Consider the following 18999-nt stretch of genomic DNA (forward strand, 5'->3'; position numbering starts at 1 on the left):
GAGTTCATTTGCAGTGGCTGGAGGCCCTGCCATGCCCATTCGCTCTTTCTCTCCCTCAAATGAATAAATAAATAATATATTTTTTAAATGCTGCAAAGTACATATTACATCTCTTGCCTATGGATTATATGTATTCCCTTTTCATATGTGGTAGACTGATTTTATTTAATTATTAAATGGTAAGATATTATTGTTGTTATTATTACTATTTAGTTCTAGGAAGGAGTTAAAGGCATCAGGACAAAATAACCAATGATTTTATGAAGATACACGATCTATTGTCTTATTATAAGCAGTCCCTTTTTATTCAAGCTCATTGGAGCTGCAAAGTACTTCTCAGGTTGTCTGGTGATGGAGCATGTGGGAAACATGGGAGTTTGTGCCAAAAGAGGCAAACCATCAAGAACAAGAAAAACTGTGGGATTTAATGAATCTACTTAAAGATAGTTCTCTTAGAGCACGTAAAAAATTTTTTTTACATTTTTATTGATTTTTTATTTTTTTCTCAATTTTTATTAACATTTTTCATGATTATAAAAAGTATCCCATGGTAATACCCTCCCCCTCACCTTCCCCTTAAAAGTATTTTTTATAGAAGGCAAAAACATTTTATGTTGTTTTAAATCTTATGTTGATTTATATCTCTCTCAATTCCTCAAAATAAGAATTAAAAATGAATTAATTTATTTTGTTGATAAAATTACACCAGTGATCCTCAGTAGAAAATAATGTCCACATCTTACTGCAATAATTTCAAGTTCCTGAAGTGTATGTTAAATATGTATCTTATAAAATGCTTATCAAAAACATTCTGAGGGCTGGAGAGATGGCTTAGTAGTTAAGCACTTGCCTGTGAAGCCTAAGGACCCTGGTTCAAGGCTCAATTCCCCAGGACCCACGTTAGCCAGATGCACAAGAGGGCACATGCATCTGGAATTCGTCTGCAGTGGCTGGAAGCCCTGGCGTGTCCATTCTCTCACTCTGCCTCTTTCTCTGTCTGTTGCTCTCAAATAAATAAATAAAAGTAAACCAAAAAAAAAAATTCTGAAAAATAGGAGTTGACCCTTAAAATTGATATTACCAGCTAGCAAAATTTATTACTGTCAATAATTTATACTAAACCCATTAATAAAAAAGTATTAGCCATGTGTGGTGGTGCCCACTTTTAATCCCAGCACTCGGGAGGCAGAGGTGGGAGGATTATAGTGAATTCAAGGCCACTTTGAGACTACCTGGTGAATTACAGGTCAGTCTGGATCAGAGTGAGACCCTACCTCAAAAAAAAAAAGCTACTTATAAAATCTATTATTGATTACATGTTTACGATATATCCTGTACATAATGCAAAGCTAGTTATGGCTTATTTCCCCTGTTTTCTGCTTCATGGAAACATCCAGGGCTGCAGAGATGGCTTAGCAGTTAAGGCGCTTGCTTATGAAGCCTGAGGACCCAGGTTCAATTCCCCAATATACATGTAAGCCAATGTACAAGGTACAGCATGCATCTGGAGTTCATTTGCAGTGGCTAGAGGCCCTGGCATGCCCTTTCTCTCTCTAAATATGTCTTTTCTTTTTCTCTCTCTCTCAAATAAATTAATTAAATATTTTTAAAACATCCATGTAGTAAAAGTATCACAAATCATGCTTAATACGTCTTACCTAATGTAGTTCAACATAATACATATATATATATATATATATGGCAATATACATAATCAGTAATGTGGATATTTTTTAAAGGTATAATCCATTTCCACAGCAACTCATTCAAACAAGATTCATTTGAAAGTGTTACTGGGCCAGGTGTGGTGGCACACGCCTTTAATTCTAGCATCCAGGAAGCAGAAGTAGGAGGATAACTGTGAGTTTGAGGCCACCCTGAGACTACAGAGTGAATTCCAGGTCAGCCTGGGCTAGAGCGAAACCCTATCTCAAAAAAAAAAAAAGAAAGAAAGAAAGAAAGAAAGAGAATAAAGGATTACTGGATTGATTCCATAAGAAATCATTTATTAAGAATTTATTTTTATTTTATTTCTATATTTATTAAGGATTAACCTGGTTGATTTCATGATATGTAAGTGAATTATGCCTCAGGCTATAACAGCTTTAGTTCCTTTCCTATTATTTTGGCTTCAAATAAGTGGTTAAAAATATAAAAGTAAAGGGAAGAGAAAGGAAGGGAGGAGGGTACTTAATAGGTTGATATTGTATATATGTAAGTACAATGATTTAGATGGGGAGGTAATATGATGGAGAATGGAATTTCAAAGGGGAAAGTGGGGGGGGATTAACATGGGATATTTTTTTATAATCATGGAAAATGCTAATAAAAATTTAAAAAAAGAAAAAAAATATAAAAGTGGCCAGGTGTAGTGGCGCATGCCTTTAATCCCAGGACTCAGGGCAGAGGTAGGAGGATCACTGAGTTAGAGGCCATCCTGAGACTACATAGTGAATTCCAGGTCAGCCCTGAGCTAGAGCGAGACCCTACCTCGAAAAACAAAACTAGAAAGAAATATAAAAGTGACTAACATGCTAGGTTACAATTAACATGATTTTCTGACCTTTTGATGATTCTGAATTCTAGGTCATCTATAGGTCTCACCTTAGATATCAGAATCATGTCTATGGTCAATAATTTTTGTAGTTTCTTAAAACTAAAGAACTTAAAACAATGTAATGGCACTTTTCACATGTATGCTGTCTTACAGCTGAAGGTATTGACAGTGTGTGCAAAGTGTCAGCAGGATTTAAGATGTGAAAATGGGGGAAATGTTTTGTGGGGCAGCTAGTATACTGATAAGCCTTTTCTGATAGCAACATCAGAATGTAGCAAAATCCATAAAGACACTCAAAACTTTTAACCCACGATCCTATTCTTGAATTCATGACCAAAAAGATGAGGTAATGCTGAGCAGCACCCCATGCAATAATAATAATAAAAACACCACCAACAACAACAAGAAGAAGGGAGGCCTGCTCAGGGGTGGAGGCGGCAGTGCTTCTGCCTCTCAGCTACCTCCACCTCCACCTTCCCCAGCCAGCAGCGTTGTCTGGGAGGGGACAGCAGTTTAGACCCCCACCCCTGCTGACAGAAGGTGAAAGAGAATAAGATACTGGACAAAAATAGATACCTGTCTCATGGTGTCTTCCTTTGGGGAAAGTTCATGCTGAAAACGTGAAGCAACTAGTGGGTGAATATGATCAAATTTCTCTACCAAGCTCTCAGTGTCATAAAGAGAATCCCTTTTTGTCACTCTAATGAAGCATTCAAACAAGTCCTATGACCCTTTTCAAGATGAACTCGAAAATTGCATTAAAGTACAGAAAGCTGGAGGCCTAGAGCCAGAGACTTCTTTCAGGATGAGAGAAGACTATTTAAGAAATGGTGGGTACAGAGAAGAGGCTGATTCCAGACCCAGGTATAGAATGTGTGACCCAAGATTTCCATTTGGAACCATGCAGACCTATCTAAGATCATGCGATTTCCATCTGGATCCATCCAGACCTATCCAAGGTCAGGCAGTATTTCAAAAACAGTAGAGAACGGGTTCCCAGCTCAGGACAGCAGGCTGACACTAGACTCTCTGGGCTACTGTCACTTTACCAGGGACTGTTTCTCAGAAAACCAGTGCCCCTGAACTTTAGTCAGCAAGAATACTATTGTGGCTCATACAGCACTGAGTTTGGAGTTCACAAACACCTCTGTTCAGGTCTCAGCGCCAGCGACTCTCAAGCTAGTCATAAGCATATTCCTCAGAAAGGGAAAAGGCACTAGAAGAAGGCAGAGAAAGAATTGAGAGAGGGCGGCTGAGCGTGAGAGAAAAAGAAGTTCTGAGGAAGTGGAACTAAACAAACAAAAAGCATCCAAAGAAAGAAACCGAAGGAAGAAACAGAACCTGAACCAGCTGGTACAGAAAAGCTTGAGAAGCGACAAGAGAAAACAAGCCGAGATGAAACCTCTAAGAGAAAGGGACACAAGCACGCAGGAAAGAGAAGGAACAGGGCAAAGCAAGGACAGAGGAAGAAATGCTTTGGGACCAGTCTATCCTTGGATTTTGAAACTCTTTAATTGGGTCTCCTGGGATTAAACTGAAAACTATTTGAGGAGCTTGGTTTCATGGCTCTCATGCCACTTATCCTACGTCAAGAGGTACTTTAATTTCTGACAGCGTGCACAAAGTATCTACGCTTCTTTGCCAATATGAAAATTATATTTTCTAAAAGCATCATTGCATCTTTCTTACATATAATTTCCCTTTATTAGAGTGGCTCTGCTTTTTATTAAATTGTTTTGATGGAATTATTTTCCCGTGGGAGACCATTTATTTTAAATTGGTGGATTAATACTTTGCAGAATCTATGTTTTGGTTGGGTTTGTTTTAGTTTTGTGTCAGATATTTTTATGCTCATTGGTTTTCTGTCAAGCAGTTTACACTTCCTTTGTTAGATCTAACTTGCAACATTGGAGAGTGAAATACATTACAATAAGCTTATCTTACATACAGTTCCAAAAGTTTCAGTCTTCACACAAAATTAGTTTCTAATCTGGGAATGTTTATAGTTTACAATAAAGTTCTAATTTCTGAAAAAAAAAAGCTGAGAGAATGATTCATGTGATAACAATGTCTGAAATAAAATTTAAAATACAAATTTAAAAGTAAAAATGACTAAAATAGCAACATGAAAAAGTTTACTATGTAATATTAGTGGCTTCTAAAATGTAATGATAATGATATAAATATTTTTTTATATTTTAATTTATTTAAGAGAGAGAGAAAAAAGGCAGTTAGAGAGAGAATGGCACCAGCCACTGCAAACTCCAGATGCATGCGCCACCTTGTGTATCTGGCTTCCTTGGGTCCTGGGTAATCAAACCTGTGTTGTTTGGCTTTGCTGACAAATGCCTTAACCTCTAAGCCATCTCTCCAGATGTAACATAAAACACACTTTTGATTTAGGCCTCTTCATAGGAAAGAAGAGGGAAAAGAAGGGGAGGGGAGGGGAGAGGAAAAGAAAATAGGGTAAAATGGTGAAGCTGAAGTGAACTGTGAGCATAAATCAGGGCTGGCAAACTACACAAACATTATTCTAAAACCTAAATGGACCTGAAGAGCAAAACCCCTAAAGAATTCGAGACAGTGTGAGCCACTGCAAAAGGAAATTCACTCAAAAGTCTGGTTATAGGGCTGGAAAGACGGCTTAGCAGCTAAGACATTTGCCTGCGAAGCCTAAGGACCCAGGTTCTACTCCCCAGGACCCACGTAAGCCAGATGCACAAGGGGGCGCATGCATCTGGAGTTCGTTTGCAGTGGCTGGAGGCCCAGGAGCACCCATTCTGTCTCTCTCCATATCTGCTTCTCTCTCTCTCTTAAGTAAGTAAAGGGGAAAAGTCTTATTATAAATATGACTCCCTTTGCTAGTTTTTTGTTTGTTTGTTTGTTTTTGTTTTGTTTTTCGAGGTAGGGTCTCACTCTGGTCCAGGCTGACCTGGAATTCATTACGTAGTCTCAGGGTAACCTTGAACTCACGGCGACCTTCCTACCTCTGGCTCCTGAGTGCTGGGATTAAAGGCATGTGCCACCATGCCCAGCCCTTTACTAGATTTTTTTAGTACCAAGATGAAACACAAAATCTGAGAAGAATGGAACCAACAGGAGCTACATAGCTGCAAATGGGACCCGGGTGTCTCCTGTGCCGCCCATGTTGCTCAACCCCTCTTGCCCTATCATATCCCTCCTTACCCTCCTTTTCTATCCTGGCTGCTGGATATAAGGCCCTGGCGTCTCCTAAGGCATGGTGTCTGGCCATAGTACGGGAAGCTCAGTGTGAAGGAACTTTCTCCTGGTGGTAGGAACCCTATGTGGTCATTGTTGGCTTCTCCGGCTAGGTGTGAGTGGTTGGGAGAGAGGGGAGAGCTGTCTATGCATCACATGCACCCAAGGAAAAAGTGTTTACCTGGTGGAGCCACGGTTAACCTTTTTTCCTTGCTGAGCCGATGCCCTTGGATGAGTTCACTCATGGAAGGGGGACCCTTCCGAAGGAAGGACTCTGTGGAGGTGGGGTCAGGGGGGGCTCTTAATAAATCCTGTAGATAGGAAGCCCCTGAAGTCGTGGGACGGCTCTGATCACAAAGGGAAGGTGAAAATTGTCTTGCAGGAGATCCAAGAAAAATACATATAGGAAACAAAAAAGTTTTACTTTAATTACCTTTCAAAGCCTCACCACTGTCAACATTATTTATCTTGGCATTTAGCTACTTTTTAAAATACATAAATTGAAATTTTTGCTAATTTTTTAGTTTCCATATCCGGATACATTATCTGGAAACTATTTTGTATGCTGGAAAATAATTTTATTACAGTAAGTCAGTTTGAACCATAGGTAGAAAACATATGTATTATTTGATTCTCAAATGAAACTTCCTTAAGTGAACAATTTTAACCACATTAATTGAAACACAGGTCAAGTAACCCAATAATTAGGACTTTGGGAAAAGATCACAGGTGGTTTCTCTGAGCAATATTCATATGCCAAATGAAAAAGTACCAAAACTTGCAAAAAAGACTATGCATTTGGTTCCATTTTGCCAAAACATACACATGCCCTTTCAATCAGTTGCCAGTTTTGGTCTTATGGACAAAAGTTCCTATAGAAGAATACATTCATATCCTTGCCCCATGAAAGAGAAGCCAATAGATTTCCAGAGATACAGCAACACTTAAAATTACAGCCAATGTCAAGAAGGCTTTATTTTAATAACCACCTTTACCCACTTAAGGTTGGAGGTAAGAGAGAAGCATATTTATGCATACAAAGAGTAGCAAAAATATTAACACTTTATATTATAGTTAATCAGGGGTGGGGTGGCAGAAAGATCAGCATTAGCAAGGCCCATTAGCAGCTCCCATTTTTTCCCTTCCCCTTCTCCAACCTCTACAACAAAAACACACTAATTTTGCAGTTAACTAAACCCTGGCCACTGTACCACACTATGACAATCACTGCATGCATACCTTTTCCTCTGAGTGCCACTGCTGACCCGAATGGAGGGTGTCTGTGGGCCCTGACTATGCAGGAGGTAAGTGTCTATGGTGGGCACGGTGGCTGGCGCACCCCCACTTACTTTAGGACTGCCGATCTTGCTCTTTCCAAGTTTGCCTTTGCTGCGTCTGGACTGCTCGTGGTCAAACTCTAAGTCTTCTAACCGCTGTGTCAAGGCGAGCTTTTGCTGGATAGCCATTCGTAACAAAGTGTTCAGAGTTTTCTTCTCATCCTCTGCAGCAGCTAACTGTCTCTGCATCTCATCCAACTGTGTAACATATTCATCACATCTGGAACCCAAGCAGAAAGAGGTCAGAAAGAAATCCTGGTGAAACAAATGAGAGCTTCATTAGAACAATTCAGTATTCTGCCTACCCTCAGTCCCAGTTACTGAAGTCCACTGTGGCCCCAATACTTTTATTACATGAAATTTATAATTATTCTGTACCTTCTTACTACTTAATAATATAGTCTAAGTTTTATCAGAGGTATATATGTACAGTAGACTTTGTAGGGTTTCATACTAGTGGTTTTAGTCATCTCCCGAGGGTCTGAGGATGTATCCCCTACAAATAATGAGTCTGGATAATGGGCTGTTAGAAACATCTTCACCCAGCAGAGAGATAAGCTCTGAGATCAGTTTCCCCCATGGAGGTAAAAACCTGAGCCCACCCATATACATTTAGAAGTATGGTATGTGGGAAGCTCATACTGAGCTTTTGCTTTGTTATTTACGTACTTAGGATACTAATAACAATCACTCTTCATACAGTTGATGGGTTCATGGACTTATCCAAAACATATTGTAGAAACTTTGAAATTAGTACAAACCTCAGGCATTCTAAAGAAATTACCAGGCTCTGTGGTAAAAGAATATTATATCTAGGGGAACCTAATTCCTTTAACCTTTATTGTTTATATTGTGCAACTATGTATATCATAAGAAAAATTAGTGTTTACTAAAACACAATGAATTTAAGAACCCTGTATTATTATTTTTTGATTTTTATTTCTTTCTTTATTTGACAGAGAAGGAGGGAGAGAGAGAGTGAGTGAGAGAATGGGCATGCCAGGGCCTCCAGCCACTGCAAATGTACTCCAGATGCATGTGCCCCTTGTGCATCTGGCTAATGTGGGTCCTGGGGAATCGAACCTAGGTCTTTTGACTTTGCAGGCAAATACCTTAACCGCTAAGCCATTCCTCCAGCCCAGAGCCCTGTATTATTAATCACTCTTGGCCAAATAACAATGTTTTTAAATTATAAAGACAATACTATACTTGACAAAACAAATGCTTGTAAAAATGAACTTCTGGGAATAATTATTTAAAATACCTGAGCTATGAAAAATAATCCAGGTTGAGAGTTCTGTCACCTTGTGCATCTGGCTTATGTGGGCCCTGGGGAATCGAACTGGGATTCTTAGACTTCACAGGCGAGCAACTTAGCTAGTAAACCATCTCTCCAGCCTCTCCATTCTCATTCTATCTTACCCCTATGGTAGCCAGAGGAGCATATACTCTACTCCCTAAATGATACTGCAACTGCACTTTTGTGGGAGACCCAGAAGCAAGTCCTGTGGGTGCCTCTGCAGCCCTATAATCACTAGTACTCAGGTGTCCTCCACTCATCTCCACAAGATGTAGTTACTGGTGACCTTGAGCTGTCTTTCCTAACACACAAAGATACCTACAGAGATCCTGGGGTGCTCCCATAAAGCTTGGCATTTTCTAAAGTATTTATGTAACTTATTTACTGAATCAGCAAGTAAAACCAATGGTACATTTTTTTTTAAATTTGTACCATTTATATCATGCAAAATAAATAATTGCTGGGATATTTTGGTGTGGGAGTTGGCACTGCATGATGAGAACAGAGAGGGAATCTTTGGGTTTCAAAGTCCTCAAATCAATACATTCTCTTTTACTTGCTCAGTTGTGTCTTAGTACTGGTAATTAAATTCTGGATCTTGGACATACTATACACCCCTTACAATCAGTTGAAGTTTAAACACAGTGAGCGGGAGTTGGGAAAGGCTTTGTGTAGCATGTTTGAAACCCCAGACTTCGCACCACATAAAACTGGGTTTGGTGGCACATGCTTGTAGCACTCAAAGATGGGAGCAAAAGGGTCAACAAGACTAGACAGTGAGTATGAGGCCAGCCTGAGCTACATGAAACTATCTCAAAAATAAAAGTTTAAAGGCAAAGCACAGTCTGTCTCATAGCCTGATAATGAAACTGGTGTGGGTGGGGGAGGGTGCCATCTAATATTTGTGTGATTACTTGGGCAATGTGAAAGACCTGGTAGTGTACTTAACTTCATGTTAGATCTAAAATAACTAGTTGAATTTGTGGTATGTCAAAATCCAAGCAATTAGCTGATTTGATGAATTTTAATCTTCATAATAAGGATCTTAACACTAATGATAAGCATTTTTATGTACTATGGTTACAGGATATATTTCTGTGGAGATAATATAACCCTTAGTTACTGGAAGCCTTTTAGTAATATTTTTCATTGCTGAATATTCCAAGGCTTCATTCATGCTGAGTGAGTACTCCCTCACTTATAAATATGAGTCACCAGGACCATTTTTTAAAAAAGATCTGGGCTGGAGAAATGGCTTAGCGGTTAAGGTGTTTGCCTGCAAAGCCAAAGGACCTATGTTCCATTCCCCAGGACCCACATGAGCCAGATGCACACGGGGCACATGCATCTGTAGTTTCTTTGCAGTGGCTAGAGACCCTAGCATACCCATTCTCACTCTGTCTCTCTTCTACCTCTCTCTCTCTCTGCTTGCAAATAAATAAAAATTAAAAGAATAATCATTTAAAAAATAAATTCTAATTCTGAAGCATGGGTGCCTAGGGGTAGTATCTCAATAGAAGAGTGCCTGGTTAGCATATATGAGGCTCTGAGGTTTAATAAACAGTATCATACATGCACACAAAAAAGTTTGATTATTTTTAAATATATTTTATTTATTTATTTATTTGAGAGAGAGAGAGAAAAAGGCAAAGACAGAGAAGGGGTGGGAGAGAATGGGCACACCAGGGCCTCCAGCCACTGCAAATGAACTCCAGATGCATGTGCCCCTTGTGCATCTGGCTTATGTGGATTCTGGAGAATTGTACCGGTATCCTTTGGCTTTGCAGGCAAACACCTTAACCATAAGCCATCTCCCCGGCCCAAAAGTTTAATTCTTTTGTGGACATAACCTCTAGGAAAAAGTTTCTTATACTAATTTACCAAAATTTCAAGTGATATAATTGCTTGATCCAGTAGAGGGCTCTAGAAACAAACACATACATTTTTCCCGCCAAGGTAGGGTTTCACTCTAGCTCAGGCTGGCCTGGAATTTACTATATAGTCTTAGGGTGGCCTCGAACTCACAGTGATTCTCCTACCTCTGCCTCCTGAGTGCTGGGATTAAAGGCGTTTCCCATCACACCCAGCTACATTTTTAATTTTAGATTTATCAAAAAGAAATCACATATATTTTCTTTAAACTGTTCCATTCTAGGCCACAAAATATGCTCAAAGACTCACTGTGATGTTAAGTCTTCTTCCAGGGCTGGAGAGATGGCTTAGCGGTTAAGTGCTTGCCTGTGAAGCCTAAGGACCTTGGTTCGAGGCTCGACTGCCCACAACCCATGTTAGCCAGATGCACAATGGGGCACATGCGTTTGGAGTTTGTTTGTAGTGGCTGGAAGCCTTGGTGTGCCCACTCTCTCTCTTTATCTCTGTCACTCTCAAATAAATAAATAAAAATGAACAAAAAAATTAATAAAGAAAGTCTTCTTCCAATGTACCATAGGCAGTAGTAGAAAGAAAAAGAGTTACCTTGTTGCAAACATTGCTCTCAAGGATGAGAAGGTTGCGGCATCTTCTTTCAAAGCCTTCAGTTCATTCCTCAGTTTCGTCATTGTTTCAGTTACCATTGCCTTCTCATTTTCATACTTGTTCTTCAAATTAGCTAGAGCCACCTCCGCTGTCTGGAGCAGAAAATCACAGGGCTTACCATTTCACATGAGGAAGACCTGGCATACGTATTTTCTATGCACTGGATCTATCATCTTCTCTCATAACTGGAGACAACTTTATCCGATTATAGCTTTACATAAGCATATATACATATCTTGAACATAGGGAAGTTTTTTACTTGTTAAGTTGTCCTAGAGGCTGGCTAGTTAGAATGAGAAGCCAATGCAATGGCAGTAGTTCAGTAAATATTTCATGCAGATTGTTGAAGGTATAAGATTTTCAGACATGTACAGAGCCAAGATGAAACTTCATAAAAGAAAGTCATCAAGAAATTAGTAAAGAAGCATAGATTCCAAGTGAAATGTTTCAGAAAATTTTTTGTATCTCCTTTGTTTTGTGGGTCTGAAACATAGAAGAAAGGACATAAACTATGGCAACTTACTACATGGGTCTGTGAAAAAATATGTCTAAAGGAAAAGGAATGACAGAGAATCAAACAATTTCTAAGTCTTTGTTCAAAGCAATAAACTAATTTTTAGTAAGTTCTAGAAAAGCTGAGCCTCCAGAATGTTGAATAGGTTAAAATACTTTTCTGAATTTGGGTTTGAGGAATGTCTGAAGTTCTAAGAAAGAAAAGTGCTTCAAAGCAAGAGCTGACTTGGCACAGCAGGAGGTAAAATCCATGTTTACTAAATCAATGGATACCATCAGCAATGCCTAGGGACTGCTGGTTTGATGCATAGGCCACAGCAGACATGCTAGAATCAAACATTATTTTCCTTAAATTATAAACTACAGATTTTCAGAATATGTAAAGATATCTGATGCCAGTGGAAAAAAGCATTGGTAATGTGATTTCCCAGAAAAACTACAATGGTTTTTAATCAACTTATACAGAAATAGGATTTTTTTTTTTTTTTTTTTTTCGAGGTAGGGTCTCACTCTGGCCCAGGCTGACCTGGAATTCACTATGTAGTCTCAAGGTGGCCTGGAACTCTTGGCGATCCTCCTACCTCTGCCTCCCTAGTGCTGGGATTAAAGGTATGCGCCACCACGCCCAGCTTTAGGATTCTTTTGTAAATAAACCAAATTTAGCATAGGGTAGTTTGTCAGTGTTTTGAGTCCAAAATTTCCATTAGTTTTGACTGAATTTAAACTTAGATTGAAATGAAGTTACTCATAACATACTTTTATATGTTCTGCAGTATTATACTCAGAATTTTCTACAATGTTATATGTTTAGGAAATTATAGATAATACATAAACTGGGGGAAAAGTGCTCAAATTTTTTAAAGTTTAGACAAGCATTCATTCAGAACAGAAAGTAAGTTTAAAATTAAGTTGTCAAAATATGCATAAAACAAATTTGTAAGCACATGTCAGTTTATAAGCTAAAGAGCAAGAATGGATGAGACAGTTAAAACTGAAGCAGAAGTACAAACTTATTTATTACTCAACAGAAATGTCCAGAACAACTCATCTTTGCTTATAGATTTGTTTGGCCCTAGACCGCACAAAGATTTTTTTCCCAAAATTAACTTTAAATATCTAAAATCACATTAGATTTACTGACATCTACATTCACTTCATTCTCTACTCACTCCAAAGTTGGCCTAACGTAAGACTGATCTTTATTTCCAGTTACAGGGATCTAAACAATCATTCTATAAAAATAACAACATCCTACTTCTGTCACTTTTGTCCTTCTCTACCTATTCCTCTGGGAAAATGAGTTCTTATCCTTTAAGAAAAATCCCAATTATAATTGCCTGTGGGAGGCCTTTTCTAGTCTTACAGAAATGTTAGTTGCTCCCCTGATTGCTCCCACAACTTGGATTATATAGCATGTGTAACATTAAACTACTCACCGGGCCTGTTGGCACACGCCTTTGATCCCAGCACTTAGGAGGCAGAGGTAGGAGGAGGATCACTGTGAGTTCCAGGCCACCCTAAGACTACATAGTGAATTCCAGGTCAGCCTGGACTAAAGTGAGACTCTACCTCAACTCCCCCCAGTGTGTGTGTGTGTGTGTGTGTGTGTGTGTGTGTGTGTATATATATATATATATATATATATATATATATATATATATATATTTTTTTTTTTTTTTGGTTTTACGAGGTAGGGTTTCACTCTGGCTCAGGCTGACCTGGAATTCACTATGTAACCCCAGTATATATTATAGACTCAGCTAGAAGTGGTTTTCTCTCCTCTGAATTCCTGTGCAGCTATTTACACCAGTCTCAAGTATTTCCTATGCCTGTACATAGTGATAGGCATGTGCTGAATTCACACTAGATTACTATTAGTCACTTATTTCTGTGTCCTGTTTACTACCTTTCATGAATGCTTATTCATATAATTAGTCTTGGCAGATAAGCCACCCATATCTCTTTCAACTAAACATCTTCACATTTTTGTAGACCTAAGTACATAGATTGCTAATACTCAACCTCCAGAAACAAGTGAGAGAAGTTATCTAAATTTATTGACCAAGAATACTCCAGAATATTATGTTCCTGAGAGATGTTATAGTTACTTATGCCCACTCTGTGTCATTGAACCTATTATAACAGTTACAGTATAACTGACCCTCCTGGACTGAAATTGAAGTCATGCCTCAAAATTGCTTCAACCACTTTAACATTTTCTATTTTCCTAACATTAGGGCACAAAATAAAGTCCCATTTTTGCCCTTAGGTTATACCGAAAACAGTATTACTGTGGTGGTTTAGATGTCCAATTTATGTAAATGGATTTATGGAAAGTGACGATGAAGGGTAGAAAGAATATGACATGTATTTGTGTAGTTTCACTCAGATCAGAGCGAAAAGAGAAGGCACTCTCAATCAGTCTTCGCTTGCCACAGAGCCTCACTCCCATGCTCTACTACTTGCTGGCACTTCTCGTGCTAGCATTGTGGCTTCTCTTCATCCAAACCAGTTGTAGTCAGTACTTTTATCAAATAGGTGTGCTTCAAAGCTAGCTTTTAAGATAAACTAAAGAGTAGTATTTTCTTGTTTATGTTTTAAAACACTTTCACCCAAAGCACCCCTTTTCTATCTTGCTACAGTCCTAGAAACTTAGTCTTGGAGCTGAATTTCCACCTAAAATTGGGTCTGGTCATTGGATTTCAAACCCACAGCTTCTCCTCTTTGCTCCAGGTGACTCTCTCCTGCCTGTCTCCCTGACGGTGAAGCCTGTGGCCGGCCCATTCAGGTACCTTTCACGGGCTCTCTCCATGATCACTGGCCACCAGGCTCCTACTCAGCACTCACGGAGAGGGCCTCTAGGCTTTATCTGCAGCTGGGTCTCTTCTGTTGTTGCTTTGCCTTCCTCACCACCTGCGCTGCCCAGCTGTGCACAGCTAGTTTCCCAGCTTTTTCATTCGCTCACTTTAAAATAAGACTGTACTGTGATTTGGCACTAGAATGTACTTTGTTTTACTGTTCCATGGCCAGGAATCTGATATGAGAAATGAAACAAAATTAGGGAATAAATTGGTTAAAAAGTCTTTTCACTAACATGCTTTCCTCAGTAGAACACGATTACCTGCTTGTTGGCTTTCAACACTGCCCTCAGGGTGGCGATCTGCTCCCGTTTGGTGCTCAGCAGGGACTTCAACTTGAGAATCTCTTCCATCAAGGCCTCCTTGTCTTTGTCAATCATAGGGGCCAACTCCCGGGCCGCTGCTCTCTGGCGCGACAGCTGCAAGGACCGGTCCACCGCCTTCTGCAGGTGCTTGATTTGGTCCCGAATGATGGCATTAAGGTTGTAGATATTCATTGGCTCTTTGCGGATATCACTTGAATCCAATACTGGAGATGACGGTGGGGCAGTAATAATAGGTGAGATTGTGGGGGTCTTAGTTGGACTTGGTTCTTTGCTGGCCTCTGTATTTTCTTTTGAAACTGGTTCAGATGAGGTCCTTGGTTCTGCTGAGGTTGACACAGCCCGCCTAGCCAATCGTGGTGACAAAAGTCCTCTAGGATCATCAGGTCCCTTGAGGCTGCCACTGCGGGTTACTCTGCTCTGCCTGTAGTAGTCCAACATGACCCTGTTGGGAGTTTCATTATTACACAAACACACATGGTGGTAGAGCTGCGCCAGCTCCTCACTAAATGTCACCAACTCATCCTGGGCTGAATTGAGGGTGCTGTGATGTTCACTGGCTACGCCAGTCATCTTTTGTAACTCCTTCTCCAAGTGGGCCATCTTCTCAGTACTCTCCTTGCTGGTCTTCTCAAGGCTCATCACTTGCTCATCATACATTTGAATCTTACTCTCATACTTGGCCTTCTCTTCTGTGTAGGTTTCTACAGATTTATTATATTTCTCCTTTAAGGCCTTAATTTCTGCTTTCAAATCAATGACCTCAGTGACTGCTACCCTGTATTTACACTCAAGGATCTCTAAGCCATTGATGTCCACTTCATAGTCATGAGTCTCCTCCCCTGAGTCCTGGCCTTTTTCACTGTCCAGCTCAGCCTTGAGTTCTTTGTTGCTCTGCAGGCCCCTCATGGCATTGACATGCTCTGTGAGCCGGTGCACTCGTTCATGCTGCTCCGTCAGTGCTCCCTTGGTGTGTTCCAGCTGAGTCTGTGACTCCTGGAGGTTGGCCAAAAGAATAGCCTTCTCCCGCTCTACCTGCAGTGGCAGAAGACAGTATCTGAATGACTTTAGTGCAATGCCAATGATGACGTTAATATATCCTGACAGACATACATACATTTAAAATGACTGCAACAGAGCCAGTGTTCCCATTATTCCAAGTTAAATTCAATGTTTGCTTTTTAAAAATTTTTATTTATTTATTTGTTTTGTTTTTCTTTAAAAGCTATGCCAGCACTCTGACAATGAGCTACCACCCCACACTATTTTTTTAATATTTATTTATATTTATTTATTTGAGGGAGAGAAAGACACAGGGAGAGAGAAAGAATGGCCTCCAGCCTCTGTGAACAAACTCCAGATACATGCACCACCTTATGCATCTGGCTTACATGGGTCCTGGGAAATCAAACCAAGGTCCTTTGGCTTTATAGGCAAGTGCCTTAACCCCTAAGCCATCTCTCTAGCCCCTCATAATATGATATTTGATGGAAGTGCTGGTAGTGCTGGTAAGTCAATGTAAATGTACTCAATTAATAATATGATTTTTTATTTATTTATTAGAGAGAGAGAGAGAGAAAGAGAGAGAGAGAATGGGCATACCAGGGTCTCTAGCCACTAGAAACGAACTCCAGACACATGCGCCACCATGTGCATCTGGCTTATGTGAGACCTGGAGAATCAAACCTGGGTCTTTAGGCTTCGCAGGCATGTGCCTTAGCCGCTAAGCCAGCTCTCCAGCCCCTAATAATATGATATTTGATGGAAGTCAAGCCATTAGAATTTTTCACAAAGGAAATCTTGTAAAAATTGTATTCTTAGCATTATGATTTCAGGAAAAATAGGTTTTAGGAGTACTGTCTTCCTTTCCTTTTGAAACTGATTTCCTCTGAAAGCCTACAAATTACTGAGTTAGCATACATGCCAAAGCTTTTTCCAAACAGCTCCTCAATATGAAAAGTCTTTATATAATATGCAAATTGATCAAAACAATGCACAGAATGAATTGACAGGTTGTGGTAGAGGCAAAGGATCATGGTAAATGAGGGTATGTACATAGAACAGCTTTTTGGGTTTTTTTTTTTTTTTTTTGAGGTAGGGTCTCACTCTAGCCCAGACTATATGGAATTCACCATATAGTCTCAGGGTGGCCTCAAACTCATGGTGATCCTCCTATCTCTACCTCCCCAGTGCTGAAATTAAATGTGTTTACAACCACGCTTGGCTCAGAATGGTTTTTTAAAACATTATTTTATTTATTTATTTGCAAGGAAAGACAGAGAAAAAAATGGGCACACCTTGGCCTCCAGCCGCTGCAAATGACCTCCAGATACATGTGCCGTGCATATGGCTTTACGTGGGTACTGGGGTATTTAAGCCTGGTCATTTGGCTTTGCAGGCAAGGACCCTACTTGCTGAATCATCTCTCCAACCCTAGACTAGTTTTTGATCTGTGCTGTCATTCATATTAATATAACATTTTCTTCATAACACCTCCAGAAGACACTCAATAGAACCTCAGCTCTTCCATGAGTACTCCGATGTAGTTCTGCTTTCTATACTTAATGCATTTCTTTTTTGTTTTGTTTTGTTTTGTTTTTTGAGGTCGTGTCTCACTACAGCCCAGGCTGACCTGGAATGCACTATGTAATCTCAGGATGGTCTTGAACTCATGGTGATCCTCCTATTTCTGCCTCCCAAATTCTGGGATTAAAGGCATGCACCACCACACCTGGCAATTTATTTCTGGTAGAATCAGTTGAATGGGAAGTGGTATCTAATTTTACTGATATATGTTTATAGACATATATAGATAAACATGCACATATTCTATCCCTTGCCTAGATACTTAAAAGTTGATTTGATAAAAAAAAAAATTATTTGCTGGGCATGGTGATGCACACCTTTAATCCAAGAACTCAGGTAGGAAGATTGCCTTGATTTCAAGGCCAACCTGAGACTACATAATGAATTCCAGGTCAGCCTGAGCTAGAATGAGACACTGCCTCAAAAAAACACACACACACAAAAATTACTAAATTACAGATAATTTTATAAAATTCCAGCATCATTGTCTCAGTATTTCTCTCTCTCTCTCTCTCTCTCTCTCTCTCTCTTTCTTCGAGACAGAGAGAGAGAGAGAGAGGCAGATAGAGAGAGAGAGAATGGGTATGCCAGGGCCTTTAGCCACTGCACACAAACTCCAGACGCATGTGCCTCCTTGTGAATCTGGCTCACATGGGTACTGGGGAATCGAATCTGGGTCCTTGAGCTGTGCAGGCAAGTGCCTTAACTGCTAAGCCATCTCTCCAGCTCACAGTCTCAGTTATTAAAGCTTAGAGTATCCTAACTTGCATTTGGAGTCTAAAAAGCAGATGTTTAAACTGTGTCAGATACACTCTGTGTTGAATTAATAGACATAAAGTACTTAAGTACTTAAAAGCTTGAAGCAACTATACACTTTCAGTATCACTATTTTAATCTTTATCTGTGAAGAACTTATCCATGAGAAAGTTTTTGAGTTAATTATAATCTCCTGTAGTGACTAAGAATAGCTGCCTTATTTCTCTTCATACAGTCTTCATCTTCTGTCTGAAAGTGGAAGTTTTATTTTCTCATTGTAGGGTAGGTTGTTTTGCCACAAAACCTTAATGTGGTATCTGTAAAATATTTAGCATAAGTATACAATGTATGTTAATTGTCATTGTTATCATATCCATATAAATTATTTTTAATTTTTCTAAGTTTGCTTTTTAAATAAACACATTTATATTAAATGAAAATTGATAATATTCTGTGAAAAAAAGAAAAGATAATTCATATTAAAATGTATTATTGGGGAGGGAAGACATAATCTTGCTACAAAGCCCAGACTGGTCTCAAACTTGTGATCCTCCTGCCTCAGCTTTTTAAGTGCTGGCATTAAAGGCATCCATCACCATGCTCTTTCATATTATGACTTCTGTAGTACAATGAATCAAAGCTGTTTATAAGTATCAATTTCCATATATTTCATTTTTATATAAAGGGATGAAAAAGATGAATTTCATTATCTGTAAATTACATCTCAATATATAGATTTTTAGATGAGGTCTTGCCATATTGCCCACACTGACTCCCAAATACCAGTGACCCTCCTGCATCAAACAACTGAGTAAAACTAGTATTACAGGTGTACAGCACCATGCCCATCTTAATTCTGCTATTTTTAAAAATTGACAAATTATGATTGTATACATTTTGAGGGGTACAATGTGATGTTATGATACATGTACACATTACAGGATTAAATCATGCTAACAAACTTATCTATCATCTCATAATTACCCTTTCTTAAATAACCTAAAGCCATGTGTCA

The 18999-nt window shown here is 39.2% G+C and overlaps 1 protein-coding gene and 1 pseudogene across 7 annotated transcripts in view; one reads left to right on the forward strand and one right to left on the reverse strand.

Moving 5' to 3' along the window:
- Positions 1-18999, reverse strand: part of Bicd1 (BICD cargo adaptor 1) — a 226762-nt gene that overhangs the window by 41553 nt on the left and 166210 nt on the right. For 4 of the 7 annotated variants that reach the window (XM_045139438.1, XM_045139440.1, XM_004664403.2 and 1 more), the window contains exons 5-7: positions 14583-15677; positions 10889-11040; positions 7126-7333 (exon numbers count right to left, since the gene is read on the reverse strand). In XM_045139438.1, coding sequence (XP_044995373.1) covers positions 7126-7333; positions 10889-11040; positions 14583-15677 — 1455 coding nt within the window. Of the gene's footprint in view, positions 1-5957; positions 6152-7015; positions 7334-10888; positions 11041-14582; positions 15678-18999 lie in introns of those variants that run through there. The other 3 variants (XM_045139437.1, XM_045139436.1, XM_004664404.2) reach the window with 2 other exon arrangements.
- LOC101597916 lies at positions 3261-4061 on the forward strand (annotated as a pseudogene).

The sequence above is a fragment of the Jaculus jaculus genome, chromosome 22, assembly GCF_020740685.1.
Source record: "Jaculus jaculus isolate mJacJac1 chromosome 22, mJacJac1.mat.Y.cur, whole genome shotgun sequence".
NCBI classification, from domain to species: Eukaryota; Metazoa; Chordata; class Mammalia; order Rodentia; family Dipodidae; genus Jaculus; species Jaculus jaculus.